The sequence below is a fragment of the Gopherus flavomarginatus genome, chromosome 5 (genome assembly GCF_025201925.1).
Source record: "Gopherus flavomarginatus isolate rGopFla2 chromosome 5, rGopFla2.mat.asm, whole genome shotgun sequence".
Classification (NCBI taxonomy): domain Eukaryota; kingdom Metazoa; phylum Chordata; order Testudines; family Testudinidae; genus Gopherus; species Gopherus flavomarginatus.
Genome location: NC_066621.1, coordinates 2287723 through 2304557, shown reverse-complemented (window position 1 = coordinate 2304557; position 16835 = coordinate 2287723). Strand labels below are relative to the sequence as shown.

The window sequence follows — 16835 nt, the reverse complement described above, 5'->3', positions numbered from 1 at the left end:
TGTATGGAGAGAATGACCTTCTGTGTTGTCTCCATGCCATGTTGACCTAAACTGGCCAATTTCCTCCAAACAATAAACTGGTCACTGGGAATTTGTGATGTCTGGTGTGAAAAGGAAGCAGAATTTCACCCTCTCCCAAAAATCACTGGAGGCCAGCCTGGCCCTGAAGCATGTGCTGGGGATAAAGGAAGCCAGCTGAACCATCAAAATCAGTCTAGTTCTCTACCTCTGTGGGGCTGAATCGAATGACCCCTAACTGAGCCCTATATTTCCTGCTCTAGGTTTTCTGTCCACTACCTACAGCCCTGCTCTACAGACACAGACATCTTCTCCCACCCCGGTGGTGTCCCACGTGTATTGCAGCTCCCAGGGACGGGGCCGTTCTAGCACTACTGGTGGCCAGGAGGGGTACTGCGCCTTGAAGAGCCAGTGCCCCATCTAATGCAAGTTTCCCCCTGGAGGCCAGCATTGTACAACCTCAAAGGAGCACTTGGCGGATTTGCAGCGATGCTGGTGGGTTTTTTGGGGGAATGACGTTAATAAAAACAAAGCTGGGCTTTAGGAAAGAAAAGCCAGCTCAGTGCAGCTTGGAAGTGTGCGAACGTCTAGGAGATTCTCCGTTCCTGGGGACCAGACCTGCGGCCTAGGGCGCTGTGCTGCCTCGAGGAACTGGGTGCTTGCTCATGGATCACTCATTTGCCAGTGTTGCTCTGGGGCAACGAGAGTCTGAGCTGGGCTTTCAGCGCTGCCTGGCTGATCTGGACATTTTCCAGCTGCTCTGACAGCAAGTCGTGGGTTACAATCGCTACATGAATTCTGTCCTCCTGTCAGTAATGCACACTGTGTCCGTCTGTCTGTCTCATTAGATTCTGGTCTGTTTGTCTAGCTGTACACTCTGACTCTCTCTCTCTCTCTCTCAGTCCCCATCCATCCATCCATGCATCCATCCATCCATCCCCATACACTCCCCCTCCATCCATCCATCTACCCCGTCTATCCCTATACACCCCCTCCAGCCATCCCCATACACCCCCTCTATCTATCTAATCTCCGATTGTGGGGTTTCTACCTATCCAGCCCCCCACCCCCTTCTACCTGTTGACTTGTCTGTCTCATTACAGTCTAGTGTCTCTTGCACTCCTCTATAGACTCAGGGCTCAACATTCACTACTCTGCGGGGTAAAGCCTCCACTCTCAGCACGCAAAGAAGTGGTTAAGCTGCTGGAAATGACTGGTTTATCTATGTGTGTTATTCATGTCATGGTAGCATTTGTCGCCTAGTGACTGTCTCCTTTTTAGCTCTGAATGAGCAGTGTGTGGTAAATGCCTTTGCCCTGTATTCTAGGAATGTAACCAGCCTGTGGGTGACGACGGAGGACTCAGGCTTTTTTGTTGGTAGAGGAGAGATGTTTGTTAAAAGTTTTCTAAGATAAACATCAAGAATGTTGGAGTGTGTTAGTGTGTATCTGTGCCTGGAGATCTGGGGCAAAGCTCCCATTGAGTGCAATGGAGCAGGATTCACTTGGTGGGTGGGTGGGTGGGTGGGTGGGTGTGTGTGTACACACATATACACAGCTGTGATTCTCCACCAGCAGGGGGCAGTGTGCTGGTCTCTGGCTCGCTCTCACACACAGAAATATGACGTCCACCTTGCTGTCCCATATATTCCAAAACTCCCTGAAAATAATCCCAAGCCACTAACCCTCGAGCTCGGTGTAAGCTCAAACGCTGGTCTCTCTCGCCAACAGAAGCTGCTCTAATAAAAGATAGTCCCTCGCCCACCTTGTCTCACTAAGCAAATCAATCGAGCAACCCCCACACCACCCCCAAAGTGTGCCGCTAGCAGGGCTTTCACCCCCCCCAAACTTAGACGTGCCAGAGGCTGTGTGAAATCTAGCAGGTTTCTATCTAGCTGGCGTTATTTGGTCTGCAGAAGAGAAGAATGAAGAAGGATTTGATTACAGCCTTCAACTACGTGAAAGGGGGCCCCAAAGATGATGGATCTAGACTGTTCTCAGTTGTGGCAGATGACAGAACAAGGAGCAATGGTGTCAAGTTGCAGGGGAGGAGGTTTAGGTTGGATATTAGGAAACACTATTTCACTAGGAGGGTGGTGAAGCACTGGAATGGGTTACCTAGGGAGGTGGTGGGATCTCCTTCCTTAGAGGTTTTTAAGGTCAGGCCTGACAAAGCCCTGGCTGGGATCATTTAGTTGGGAATTGGTCCTGCTTTGAGCAGGGGGTTGGACTAGATACCTCCTGAGATCCCTTCCAACCCTGATCTTCTATGATTCTAGGTGTTCTGCTAGTGCTATAGAATTTACCCAGAAGGCGCCCAGACACAGTGACGATGGGCAGCCAGGATAAATGGACAAGCAAGCCCCCCACCCCACACACAGACCTGTGTGAGAAGAGCCATGTGAAGTGTGCAGATGTGTGATTAAAAATACACTGTGTCTAGGTGCCAGAGTCAAAAGGTGAGTTATTTGTGTGTATGGGAGAGAGATTAGGATTATAAAATGTGTGAGCTTAAAACTATCAATGGTGTATGTGTGTGAGGTGAGAATGTGGAGTCAGGGCTGCCGAGAGCGGGTTCGGGGCCCAGTGAAAAATTTTTTTCAGGCTCCCCAGCAAGAGCGGGCTGGCTAAACAGGGCCAATGAAGCCAGGCCCCAGGCCCCAGGCCCCCTTCCGGACTGCTGGGCCCCGGTAATTTGTACTGGCTTCCCCCTCCCTCATCGGCCCTGTGCAGAGTGCGTCTGTCTAGTCATTGTGAGGATTTGATTTTTATCAGTAAATGTCGACTTCTCCATATCCACCCACAGCCCCAAAACTATTTCTGGTGATAATCAAAATTTGCAGCAAGGCAAAGTGAGGAAAACGTGGCCAGAGACCTCACGAGCGTTTGATTTCAGGAGCTTTTGACCTGCGGTGGTGACTGTGTAGTAATGGTGACAAAGCTTGAACTATTTGAATCTCACCAGCTCCTGTCATTAAATAATTATTCTACCACCCCCTCCTCCGCCCTGCCCCAATCTCTTCTATCATTTCCCGCAACTAAAATTTAAATTGATACAAATTGGGGGAAAAAGCTTAAACCCCGAAATGTTATACAACCCAACGTTTAAACTGATAAAAAACAGCATAAAAATAAACATTGCTGTCCGCCTAAATTATAAAAGAGTACAAATTGAACACTGCCAAGGCTACGTACGTGTGACTCTCGGATTCAAATGCAAATTGTGCGTGTTTGTGTGTGAGACAGATTAGAAATATGACTATGGGGTGTGTGTTTAAAACGACATCTATTCAGAGGTGGATTAAGGTTTTGTGGGGCCCTGGACACACACACACATGCACGTGCGTGCCTGATCCCCTCCAGTTGTTTTTGGACTTTCCCTCCTCACCCATGTAGAAAATGTGTGCAAGTGATTTCCAGAGAAGAAACAATACGTGTATGTATCCTGCATTGTGTGTGGGGAGCGACTGAGCAGGGCTGCCCTCTGCTAGATGGAAGCGGGACTGAGCGCCTTACCTGAGCAGAAGATCCCAGGGGAGCGGAGCAGGCCGTTAACCTGTGGAACTCACATCCACATGATGGGCTGTTGCAAGATTCCCAGAAGGACTGGGGATTTCATATAGGCAGCCAGAACATCCACATTTGTAAGGGCCAGGATCAGCAAACTAGCCAAGGCTTCTCGCAGGGGAATTCTGGGCCTAAACCAAGCTTGAAACTTGGGGTTTGGGAATAAATTTTCCTCTACGGGGAGGTTCTTCCCGGACTGATCCCTAGGGGGGCACGCTGCAGTTTTCTCTGCAGTAACTTGTACCGACTGCTGGGCGATAGGGCCGTAGGGCAGATTCTGGCAGGAGGGAGGGGGCGGGATACCGGGCTAGGTAGGCCCTGAGGGAGAGAAGCTGGGCTTGGGGCACTGCTGTGGGGAAGCTTGCAGCACTGGAGTCCCTGGCTGGGCACGGCGGAACACACGGGGATCCAGGACGCCTGGGTTCTCTCCCCCACCCTGGGAGGGAGGTGGGGTCTAGTGGGTTAGAGCGGGGGGGCGGGGCTGGGAGCCAGGACTCCGGGGTCCAATGGACACAAAAAGCCCTGGGACAGCCCCTCCCACCAGCACTTCACGTGCCGGGGAAACTACACTCCCCATGGTGCTTTGCAAGGGGGGGGGTGCGGCCTTTATCGGCAGCTTCCTGCCCCCCAAGCGGCGGCGCCTCGGAGGGTAGGGCGGGGGGGTCGCTGCATGGAGCCGGGACCCCTGCGCACGGAGCCGCCTGCCGCTGCCACCCGCCTGGCCGGGAACGGGGCACCCAGGGCCGGTGGGTGCCGGGGTGAGCCCCCGCCGTCCGTCTGCTCCGCATCCCGCACCCCCAACCCCAGCTCCTCATCCCGCACCCCTTCCCCGCACCCCTGCTCCGCGTCCCGCACCCCTCTGTCTCCCTGCTCCCCATCCCGCACCCCTCTGTCTCCCTGCTTCCCCTCCCGAACCCCCTTCACCGCACCCCTGCTCCGCGTCCCGCACCCCTCTGTCTCCCTGCTCCCCATCCCGCAACCGCCGAACCCCCCCGTCCCCGTGCACCCTATCCCGCACCCCCTGTCTCCCTGCTCACCATCCTGCACCCCTGCACTCCCTCCCCCCACCCCTGTCCCCCTGCTCCCCATCCCGTACTCCTCAAACCTTCTCCCCGCACCCCTCTGTCCCCCTGCTCCCCATCCCGAAACCCCATCCCGAACCCCTGTCCCCCCCGCTCCCCATCCCACACCCCTCTGTCCCCATCCTTTCCTCCCCGCGGTCCCCGTGTACCACCTCCTCAAACCCCCATCTGCATCCTTCTCCTCATCCTGCACCTCTCTGTCCTTATCCTTCCATCCCTGCACCTCTGTCCCCATCGCTTCCTCCCCCCATCCCCCTGCACCCCATCCCCATCCCACTCTCTCCGTCCCCATCCCTCTCTCTCCGTCCCCATCCCTCAACCCCCCATCTCCGTCCCTCCTTCTCTGCATGTCTGTGGACAGATAGATGAAAAGGTTTGTGGGGATAGAGAGAGGAGTATATGGGGGGAGAGAGAGCGTGTGGGGATGGATGGAGAGATGGGGGGTATGGATGGAGATAGATACGTGGACAGAGAGGTGGGGGGATGAAAGGCTAGATAGATACATGGATAGAGAGGCATGTGGGGGATGGATTGTTTGGGGGTTGGATGGATAAATGGATAGAGAGGCATGGGGGGAATGGGTGGATAGATGGGGGATGGATGGGGATAGATACATGGATAGAGCGGCGTGGGGGGGTGGATGGGGGATGGATGGGGATAGATACATGGATAGAGAGATGTGGGAGGGATGGGTGGATAGATGGGGGGATGGATGGGGATAGATACATGGATAGAGAGGCGTGGGGGGGATGGATGGGGATCGATACATGGATAGAGAGGCGTGGTGGGGATGGGTGGATAGATGGGGGGATGGATGGGGATAGATACATGTATAGAGAGGCGCGGGGGGGATGGATGGATTGTTTGGGGGTTGGATGGATACATGGACAGAGAAGTGAGTATGGGGATAGGTGAACTGGCTATGTGCGTGGATGGATGGGTAGGAAGATGGATGGACCAAGGCGTATCATGTCTTCTTTTCCATCTCCTCTCTAAGACGCACAGTCCCCAGTTGGTACCACCTCTCTTCAGACAGAGCCCACCGTGTGTCTTGGGTCGCCAGGGAGCATGAGCAGAACCATCCCCAGTGCAATGTCTCTCTCCTCCTGTCCCCAGACTCTGGTGCATGGGCTGCGGAGCAGGAAGCTCCCATGACGGTGTCAGTGCGTGGCCGGTGTTCTCTGGCGGCCCTTATACTCAGCACCCCCTTGCTTGTTCCTCAGGTCATGGTTCCAGATGTCAGCCAGAGGAGGACAACAGATCTGCTAAGATGGCGCCACCAATCGGGGACGTTCCTGGAAAGACCCGAGAGGAAGGTCTGACCTCCGTGTCGTGGACAGGCCCCAAGACAGAGGAGGAGGAAGTCGCCAAGATGGCGTGTCTCAGAGGAGATGTTGTTATGGAGGCCACGAGGGAGCATGCAGTATCAGTGACCATGGCCAACATGTTGACTTCCAATATGGACATTCCTGGGAAGGGTCAATGGGAACGTTCAGCCTCCGTCTCACTGACTGTCCCTAAGGTCGAGGAGGAGGAAGAGACTGTCAAGATGGAGCCTTTCAATGGGGATGTTGCCATGAAGACACAAGGGGGACGTTCACCGTGGATGACGATGGCCAAGATGATGCCTCCAAACTTGGATGTTTCTGGTGTGGGCCAGCCGGGAAGTGTGTCCTCCGATTCATTGCCTGTCCCTAAGACTGAGGAGGAGGCCGAAGACACCAAGATGCTGCCACCCAAAGGGTCTGTTTATGTGAAGGCCCAGGGGGGACATTTTACATGGATGACCATGGCCAAGACGGTGCCTTGCTCCCAGGATGTTGACATGAAGACCCAAGCGGAACACTTGACCTTGATGCCATTAGCCATCCCTATGGCTGAGGAGGAGGCTGAAGACCCCAAAATGGTGCCACCCAATGGGAACGTTGACATGACGATCCAAGAGGGACATGCAACATGGATGACCATGGCCAAGATGGAGCCGCTCAACGGGGATGTTGCCGTGAAAGCCCAAGGGGAACCCTTGACCCTGATGCCATTTCCTATCTCCAAGGCCGAGGAGGATGAAGCCACCAAGCCGGTAACTCCCCCTGCTCCTGCTTGCTGGGAGCGCCCATACCGCTGCGGCGAATGCGGCAAAGCCTTCTCCCGCAGCTCATCCTGCGTCAAGCACCAACGCACCCACACGGGTGAGCGCCCCTATGGGTGCCTGGATTGTGGCAAGTCCTTCGGCCAGAGCTCCACCCTCAACCGGCACCGCCAGGCCCACCTAACTGACAGGCCGCACCGCTGCGCTGACTGCGGCAAGGCTTACGTGACTGCCTCAGCCCTGGCCCAGCACAGCAAGAGTCACCTGGCCGAGAAGCCCCACCGGTGCCCGCAGTGTGGCAAAGGGTTCAGCGAGCGGTCGAACCTGGTGAAGCACCAGCTGACCCACACGGGCGAGCGGCCCCACCGGTGCACCCAGTGCGGCCACGGCTTCAGCCAGAAGGCCAATCTCCGGCGTCACCAGGAGACTCACCGTGGCGCTGAGCTGCACCGGTGCGCCGACTGTGGGCGGGCCTTTCGCCACGCCCGGCGGCTGGCTCAGCACCGCCGGGCCTGCCATGCGCCCGGCGAGCCCCACTCCTGTGCCATCTGCGGCCAAACCTTCGCTGCCCGCTCCCAGCTGGCCCGGCACCGGCGCGGCCACACGGACGAGCGCCCTTACCGCTGCGGCGTCTGTGGCAAGACATACAGCATCAGCTCCCACCTGCTGGTGCACCTGCGTGGGCACACAGAGGAACGGCCGTACCGCTGCGCCGAGTGCGGGGCCGGCTTCGCCGAGGCAGCCAAGCTGGCCCAGCACCGGCGCAGCCACTCCGAGGAGAGGCCCCACCAGTGCACGCAGTGCGGGCGGCGCTTCGGCCTGCGCTCCAACCTGACGCGGCACCAGCGGGCCCATTCCGGTGAGAAGCCGCACTGCTGCGGCCAGTGCGGCAGGGCCTTCAGCCGCCGCTCCAACCTGGCCCAGCACCAGCGGACTCACCGCGGCGAGAAGCCGTACCGGTGCGGCCAGTGTGGCAAAGCCTTCACCGTCAGCACCCACCTCCTCATCCACCAGCGCTCCCACACCGGGGAGAGGCCCTTCCCCTGCCCCCACTGCGGCAAAGGCTTCACGGTCAGCTCCAACCTCCGGCAGCATCTACGGATCCACACCGGGGAGCGCCCATACCCCTGCACCCAGTGCGGGAAGAGCTTCCGGGCTCGGACTCACCTCCGGGCCCACCAGAAACTCCATGCATGAGCGGGCAGGGCGGGGCCGCGGGAGACGGCTATTGAGGGGGACGGCAGGAGGCGGTGGAGCTAGTTATGGGGTTAGTTGTAGCGTAGGAAGCACGGCTCTGTATGGCCATGGGGAAGTATTGGGTGAGGGATCATGTGTCTTCAGAGCCGTGGGGTCCATGGGGATGGAGGTTTCATGGATCTTCAGGATCAGAACGGACGATGGAGGGGGTAGGTCGTAGCTTTGGTGGGGGGGTTCATAGGTGGAGTCTAACCTTGATGCAGCTGAATATGAGCCACAGAGGCTCTCAGGGCACCGGTGGCAGATGACTAGGTTCAGAGATGACACGGCCAGGAGGGACCATCGTGATCTGACTTACAGAGCAGAGAACCTCGCCTGGTGATTCCTGCATCCAGCCCATAGCTGGTGGTCGAGCTCAAGCGAGACGTTGGGTTGTCGTTTAAGGATGCCGAGCGGCAGAGAATCCACCCGCACCCGTGGCTTGCGGCTCCACCCATTAATTAGGAGGCTGAGTTAAAAATATGGGCCGTGGTTCTGGTTCTGAGGAGTGGGGTCTGGTGGGTTAGAGTCAGGGGGAGCTGGGAGCCAGGACTCCTGGGTTCTCTCCCCAGCTCTGGAAGGGGAGTGGGGACTAATGGGTTAGAGCAGGGGGGCCTGGGAGGCAGGACTCCTGGGCTCTATCCCCGGCTCTGGGAGGGGAATGAGGACTAGTGGGTTAGAGAAGGGGAGGTGGCTGGGAGGCAGGACTCCTGGGTTCTCTCCTTGGCTCTGGCATTGTCCTGCTGGGTGACCTTGGGCATGTAGCTTCTCTGGTCAGTGCCTCTGGTTCCCTCCTGCTCTTTGCTTTGTCTTTTTAGCATGTGGGCTCTGCAGGGCATGGCCGGTCTCTCACTGTGGAGCACTGTTGGTCGGGGTCTGGGCAGCGCCTGGCATGCCGGGGCCCTGATCTCAGCTGGGGTCTGGGTAGCGCCAGAGCCCGGATCTCGGCTGGGGTCTGGGCAACACCCAGCACGCTGGAGCCCGGATCTTGGCCGGGGTCTGGGCAGCACTGGGCGCGATGGGGCCCTGATCTCAGCCGGGGCTGGGCAGCATCCAATGCGACGGGGGCCGGATCTCAGCCGGGGTCTGGGCAGCAGAAAGATCTGTGCCAAGGACAGTCAGTCCAGACTTGGGCTCCCCACAGCCAGGAGCCACCTGTTGGGAATCCTCCCCTTCCCCAACAAACTGCCCGAAATGCTGAGGTGTCCAGGCTACAGTGGCAGACTGACCTAGGGGGTTTAGAAGCCTCAGCTTTACAATCAGTATTATTAGTGTGTGTGTTCCTGTAGGGCTTAGGACAGGGGTGCGGAGACGGATCTGGCCCTCTGCTTAATTTCATCTGGCCTGTGGCAAGTCTCCATGCTGCGGGCTGGAACCCCGAGCCTGGCGCCCCCTTTCCTCCCCAAGTGGGGCTGCAGCCACAAGCATGAGCTTGCCCCACTGCCGGGGGAAGCGAGTGTTGCCAGCCCGTTAAAAGTCCGGTCGGCTCTGTGTGGCTCCCAGAAGTGGCCGGCATGTCCCTGCAGCCCCTAGGCACAGGGGCGATCAGGGAAGCTCTGTATGTTGCCCCCGCCTCACGCTGGCTCCACAGCTCCCATTGGCTGGGAACTGGAGCCAATAGGAGCTGCGAGGGTGGTGCCTCCGCTTAGGAGCTGGACACAGGGGCTGCTTCTGGGAGCAATGTGGAGCCAGGGCAGGCAGGGAGCCTGCCTTAGCCCCTCTGTGCCTCGACTGGGAGCTGCCGGAGGTAAGCGCCGCCTGGCCAGAGCCTGCACCCTGAATCCCTACCCGGCCCCAGGTCGGACCCCCTTCTGCACCCTAACTCCCTCCCGGAGCCTGCCGCCTCCCGCAGTCTGAACCCGCAGCCCCAGCTGGAGCCCTCACCCAGCTCCCTGCCCCAGCCCAGTGGCAGTGAGTGAGGATGGGGGAGAGTGAGCGAGGGAGGAAAGGGGGGCTGGAGTGAGTGGGGGCAGGGCTGCAGGGAAGGGGCGGGGCCTCTGTGGAGGGGCGGGGCCAGGATGTTCAGTTTTGTACCCTTAGAAAGTTGGCAACCCTAGGGAAAGCCGCGAGCCTCTGCGCCCCACCCCCCGCAGGGCTGTGTGTGGCCAGCGAATGATTTTTTTTTTTCTTCTGTGGGTCAGTGGCCCCTGATAGAAAAAAGGTTTCCCACCCCTGGCCTAGGAGGCTGCGCCCTTGAACTGACCCTGTCTCACATGGGCCCTGGAGCTCCCAACTCCCATTGGCACGGTGGGGACCTGCCGTCTGGCTCTGCGCCCCAGCGCTGGGTGGCCACCTCGCTCCCCTAAAGTGAGTGACATCAACAGGGGCTTGGGCCCTAAACTCTGAGGTTCTGGGCCTAGGGGTAAATGACACTGGGACTATTGGACTGTCTGTCCAGCACTACACACCCCTCCCATGTAATCTGTCCATCCCCACCCCCCATCTGTCCACCCCCATCCACTCCCTCTCTCTCTATCCTCACACACCCCTCTCATCTACCCATCTATCCCCATACACCCCATTTATCCATCCACCCACCCCCCATCTATCCACCCCATCCACTCCTCCTCTCTCTATCCCCGCACACCCCTCTCATCTATCCATCTACCCCCATACACCCCATCTAGCCATCCACCCCACCCCCCATCTTTCCATACCCGTCCTCTCCCTCTCTCTCTATCCCCACACACCCCTCTCATCTATCCGTCTACCCCCATACACCCCATCTAGCCATCCACCCCACCCGCCATCTATCCATACCCGTCCTCTCCCTCTCTCTCTATCCTCACACACCCCTCTCATCTATCCATCTACCCCCATACACCCCATTTATCCATCTACCCGACCCCCCATCTATCCACCCCATCCACTCCTCCTCTATCCTCACACACCCCTCTCATCTATCCGTCTACCCCCATCCACCCCCCGTCTATCCATACTCATCCACTCCCTCTCTCTCTATCCCCACACACCCCTCATCCATCCATCTATCCCCATACACCCCATCTATCCATTACCCCACCCCCATCTATCCATCCCCGTCCACTCCCTCTATATCCCCACACCCCCCTCATCCATCCATCTATCCCCATACACCCCGTCTATCCATCTACCCCACCCTCCATCTATCCACCCCCATCCACTCCATCTCTGTATCCCCACACACCTCTGATCCATCCATCTATCCTCATACACCCCATCTATCTACCCCACCCCCATCCACTCCCTCTATCTCTATCCCCATACCTCTATGCCCCCTCTATCTATCTACCTCCATACACCCCTCTCATTCATCTACCCCTATACACCCATCTATCTGTCTATCTACCCCCATACACCCCATCTATCTCTCTGTCTACCCCTATACACCCATCTATCTGTCTATCTACCCCCATACACCCCATCTATCTCTCTGTCTACCCCCATACACCCCATCTATCTACCCCCATATACCCCATCTATCTGTCTGTGTGTCTACTCCTATACACTCCCTCTATCTATCGACCTATCTATCTATCCCCATACACCCCATCTCTCTTCCTCTCTCTCGTTCAAGTGTCACACTCTCCAGTCCATTACATGGGATCTGAAGCTTTCCCTCGCTGGACGACATTACCCATGTTAGAAAGTCAGAGTCTGGGTCACCTTCCCCCGTCCATGTCCCGTGTGAGTTACCCCCTTCCCTGTCCCTCTTGCCCAGCCTGCCACTTAGTGCCCATCTCAGGGGGCTCCTTGCTCCCCCGCCCTTGCTCTCCCCCTTTCTGGGGCTCGAGCTGGGGGGATTCGCAGGCTCTGGAGTTGGGGGTCAGGTGAGTCTGGCTGATGGACTCCCCCAGATGGGGGGCAGCACGCCCGGCATTTGGATCAGGAGCCCAGCACGGGACACGAGCAGGGATGGTGCCTCCTGGGGGACGGGAATGAGAAACGACACAGCTATCCTCTGTCCTGCAAGCACCCTTCCCATCAGATGGTAGGTTAGGACAGGGGAGGGGGCCTGGCAGCCAGGACTCCTGGGTTCTCTCCCTGGCTCTGAGAGGGGAGTGGGGTCTAGTGGGTCAGAGCAGAGGGTGCTGGGAGCCAGGATTCCTGGGTTCGCTCCCCGGCTCTGGGAGAGGAGCTGATAGGACAAACTTGTAAGTTCTAGTGATTGCTGTTGGCTCTAACCACTAGACTGCTCTCTCCTCCCAGAGTTAGGAATAGAACCTGGGAGTCCTGACTCCCAGTCCTTATAGCAGTGGAGCATCCCTGACCCGGCTATTTGGCAGTGAAATATAACGGAAAGCCCTAGTGTTTGTGTTGCCATTATTAGGTTTCAGGATTAATGCGTCACCCTAGAGACATATGGCAGGTCTGATCTCTGACTTGGGCCTGGGAATCCCCCCAACTCTTGGCACCTGGGTCGAGTGGCTCCTCCTTTTAGGCCGGGGCGGGGCTTCAGATGTGGGAGGTAGGGGGCTCGCTCCAGCCCTCCCTGGCGATTCAATAGGTGAGCCTGGGGATGAGGCAATATTCTAATAATTTGCCATTCTGCTGTCAGGACTACAATTCCCACAATGCCATGCTGCAGAAGCTATAGTACCCATGGTGCTTTGCAAAGGAAGAGACAGTGAAATGGTCAGCCACCCATTCCCTTCATGTACACTCAGCCTACCCTGGGGGGGGGGGGAGGGCTGAGAGCCAGGACTCCTGGGTTCCAGCTCCAGGAGGAGAGTGGGGATTTCTCCTTCAACAGAGACTGAAATTAGTATTTAGTGTCTGGAGAGCAGTAATGCCACAGAACCGGACTCCTGGGTTCTCTCCCCAGCTCTGTGAGGGGAGTGGGGTCTAGTGGTTAGAGTGAGCGGGTGGGGGGAGAGGGAGTTGGGAATCAGACTCGGTTATCTGGGGGTATTCTGCCCCCTTCCTGTTCCCCTATAGGGTTTTCCGAAGATCTCATGGCAGGTGGATGCTGAGGGGAGTTATATGACTGGGTCTTCCCATGGGAGCTAGATTCTCAGCTCAGCACCCCCAGGGGTCAAGCGGGAGTCAGCCCTGGGCTGCAACGGGGTCACCGACAGCTACTTTCAGACCCTCTGCTGTAAATCTTGAGCCATGCCCTGAAAAACTGTGTGGTAGTTAATGGACTCTGGATTCACACCCGTTTCCTTGTATTTGGGGCTATCACACCGTCTCAGATATCTGCACGTGTTGGGGGGGGGGGGGATGAGCTGATTTAATTCCTTTCCAATACACCCAGTCTTAAAGCAGCCAGAAATTTCCCCATAGGGGCCAAAGCAGCTGGCAAGAAATTGCTCCCGGCTCCGAAATAATCGGTGGGCTATTTGGAGCTCGCAGGGTGTGATCACACCGCCCATCCTCACATCTTTGGGTTTGGGCTCCGTTGTGTCCAGCCAGCATTGCGGGTACAGGGGCTCGGTGGGGAATAGCTTTGTATCTCCGCGGTGGACTGAAATTCCACCAGCTCGGTTTGGCAGAATTCAACGGGGATTGTGTCCGTTTGACAGCTAAGAGCCATCGGGATTTGTAAGCGTTTTATTTCTGCTCGGGTTGGATTTTAAACTCTTCACCGTGGAGGCAGATTCAAGCTTCCTAACGGTTACGAACGCAAATGGTCAAACTAGACACAATAAATAGCCTTCAAGTTGCCCGCGGGAGCTTCCCCAAGGAGCATGTTTCTTAGGGTGCCTCGCTGTCATTTTTGACAAGCGCTGGATTTGTCACCTTGCGCCTGTCCGGTGAAATCCACCTTTCTGGATAAAAAAATCGACTCCTGCCAATGCCAAGCCTGGACCTTATTGCGTGGCTCTCTCCTGAAATTCAGGCAGCTGCACTCTGCCCTGGTGAGCAGGTTTAGCAGGGGATCGGGCCACTACCCATTAAATTGTCTCGCAGAGGTGGAAAGCTAATAAAGGGGCTCTGGCTCTCTAGCCATTTCTCACGATGCAGGAAGCAGCTGCATATCCTAGAGCCGCGATTCTCCAACGGTGGGACCCCCGAGTGGGTCAGGGCCCCATTTTAATGGGGTGGCCATGGCTGGCTTAGACTGAGCCCCGCTGCCCAGGGCCTAAATCGAAGCCCGAGGGCTTTAGACTTGGGCGGTGGGGGCTCAGGTGACAGGCCCCCCTCCTAGGGTCCTGGAGTGGTTTTTGTCAGAAGGGGGTCGCAGTGCAGGGAAGTTTGAGACCCCCTTGAACTAGAGACCCTAGGGGAAAAGGAGCCAGCAAGAAGGTGAAAGATTTGGGGGTCATCCTGGCTAATCAGCTGAACATGCACTCCCCGTGTGACTCATGCAAAGGGGCCAATGTGATCCCGCGATGTATAAACGGGAATCTCACCTAGGAGCAGAGAGGTTATTTTACGTCTGAATTTGGCCCTGGTGCCCACAACTGAAGGATGTGGATAAATCGGGGCAGGGTCAGAGAGCGATTAAAGGCTCAGAAAACCTGCTGTACCCATAGCCTCCAAGGGGACAATCGATTTCACTTAACAAAGAGAAGGTCCGGGGTGACCCAGTCCAGAAATACCTCCATGGGGAGCGAATATTGAACAAGGGGCTTCTTCAGAGAAAAGGTCTAACATGATCCGATGGCTGGAAGCTGGAGTTAGACAAATTCAGCTGGGAAAGAAGGTGTCAGTTGTTAACGGAACAAGCAATTAGATTGGAAGGGCCCATTTTCAAATCAGGAGAGGATGGTTTTTCAAGAGATCTGCTCTGAGAAGTATTTTGGGCAGGTCTCTGGCCTGGGACTGACCAGCTCCCGGCGTGGTGGCTTCGGCCCTGGGAATCGATACCAGTCCAGGGGGATTGCTGTTTTTGTAGGGCTGCGTGTCTCACGGGTGAGCCCGTCACGGGCAAACAGGTCGCGTTAGAGGTCAGAGCAGCGGGCGCTGCGTTTTCTCCACTACGCCTGCCCTTCGCGGGCTAGCCCGGGTCGGCCGCCCCGGCCGCTGGAGCCTGAGGAGAGGGCATTTCGGTTTGCCTTGCGGAAAGTGAGACATACAGAGATTCTCCCACAAGCCCAGCAAGGAAGCTCCACGCCAGAAAACTTCATGACTGAGATGGGTTTCAGAGGGCTGATGAATATTCCCATCTGTGACACACTAGAACAGGACTGAGGAGAGACTGAAGCTTCACTTGAGGCCAGGGAGAGGTAAAAACCCGTAAAAACTGGAGGATGACTTAGGAAAGAAGAGGAGGAAATGATACAGGGTGGAATTTAGTAAAGAATGGGCCAGTAGTTAGAGAGGAGAGGACAGGAACTCTGGTTCACTCCCCAGCTCGGAGGGGAGTGGAGTCTAGTGGTCGGAGCAGGGGCGGCTGGGAGCCAGGACTCCTGGGTTCTCTCCCCAGCTCTGGGAGGGGAGTGGGGTCTAGTGGTTGGAGCGGGGGGGCTGGGAGCCAGAACTCTTGGGTTCTCTCCCCAGCTCTGGGAGGGGAGTGGGGGCTAGTTGATGAGAGCAGGGGGGGCTGGGAGCCAGGACTCCTGGGTTCTCTCCCAGCTCTGGGAGGGGAGTGGGGTCTAGTGGTTGGAGCGGGGGGGCTGGGAGCCAGAACTCTTGGGTTCTCTCCCCAGCTCTGGGAGGGGAGTGGGGGCTAGTGGATTAGAGCAGGGGCGGCTGGGAGCCAGGACTCCTGGGTTCTCTCCCCAGCTCTGGGAGGGGAGTGGGGTCTAGTGGATTAGAGCAGGGGGGGCTGGGAGCCAGAACTCTTGGGTTCTCTCCCCAGCTCTGGGAGGGGACTGGGGGCTAGTGGATTAGAGCAGGGGGGGCTGGGAGCCAGGACTCCTGGGTTCTCTCCCCAGCTCTGGGAGGGGAGTGAGGTCTCGTGGTTAGATCAAGGGTGGGGAGGGTTGAGAACCTGCCAAGAGTGTGACAGGAGAACACAGCAGCTGCTATGCCAATAAGTCTTTATTACAAGAAGACGGGTAAGGAACGCAGAGCCACAGCTGCGAGCAGTGCCGGATTCCTCCCAGGTACCTCCCTCTGCCCCCACCAAGCGCTGCTGCCTGCCCGTCCACCCCAAAGCGGGGATGACAACCACAGACCCGCCCCCATGCTGACTCCCCAACTCCCCTCCCCCTGCGCACAAGGAAGTGTGTGTGGGGGGGAATAACTCCCCAAACCCCACTCCCCCCAGACTTCACTAACAGAGTATCCCCAAGGGCTGCATAGATGTTCATGGGTTAAACGTGAGAAGCCCACCCCCAGGTAGCGTTACTGATCCCCAGTCTAAACATGGGGAAACTGAGGCACAGAGTGGCATGCACCTCATGGTTACATAATGACAGAAGAAAGGGAGGACTGGGCAAAGAACCCAGGAGTTCTGACCCTGCCCCCAGTCCTCCCCCCTGCTCTAACTGCTACAGTCCACTCCCCTCCCAGAGCTGAGGACAGAACCCAGGAGTCCTGGCTCGCAGCTCCCCCGCTCTAACCACTAGACTCCCCCGCCCTCCCCAAGGTGTATCGAATCTCCCAGCCTAACTCAGACACCCTCTGCTTTCTTCTCTCTGTAGTGGTGGGGTTATGCCAAACTCCTCACAACTTACTTCCTGTTTAGCCCCCCGCACCCGCCAGACTGGAGCCGGCGTCCCCTAGTGGGGAAAGGCCCCAGGTCCGATTCTCCATCTCTGCACCTGTCTGCTGCTTCTCTACGGCATGGCCTCTACTCAACTAGCACCCCCTACGGCGACGGGGAACGCTGCTTCCTTGCTAACGTCGCCAACACAGCTGATTACGGCATCCTCACCCCACCAGCCCCACCGCTCTAACCGCTACACCCCACTTCCCTCCTGGAGTCGGGGACAGAACCCACAAGTCCTGGCTCCCAGCTCCCCCTGCTCTAAC

The 16835-nt window shown here is 57.2% G+C and overlaps 1 protein-coding gene across 2 annotated transcripts; it reads left to right on the top strand.

The window, feature by feature from the left end:
• The first annotated feature begins 4242 nt into the window (after nt 1–4242).
• Nucleotides 4243–8474, top strand: LOC127052765 (zinc finger protein 497-like). 2 transcript variants are annotated; one of them, XM_050956746.1, is made up of 2 exons: nt 4243–4330; nt 5890–8474. In XM_050956746.1, the coding sequence occupies exons 1-2, from the start codon at nt 4255–4257 to the stop codon at nt 7950–7952; spliced, it is 2139 nt and encodes a 712-aa protein (XP_050812703.1). In that variant the 5' UTR covers nt 4243–4254; the 3' UTR covers nt 7953–8474. The 2 variants fall into 2 exon arrangements, with proteins under 2 accessions (XP_050812703.1, XP_050812702.1); XM_050956745.1 differs by having other exon boundaries at nt 4247–4342.
• Nucleotides 8475–16835: the final 8361 nt, after the last annotated feature.

Excerpts from the sequence above, each read along its gene's own strand:
- LOC127052765 (XM_050956745.1), top strand. The coding sequence starts at position 4,255 with ATGGAGCCGGGACCCCTGCGCACGGAGCCGCCTGCCGCTGCCACCCGC. Across the intron at positions 4,343-5,889 it reads CAGGGCCGGTGGGTGCCGGG|GTCATGGTTCCAGATGTCAG; the intron begins GTGAGCCCCCGC and ends CTTGTTCCTCAG.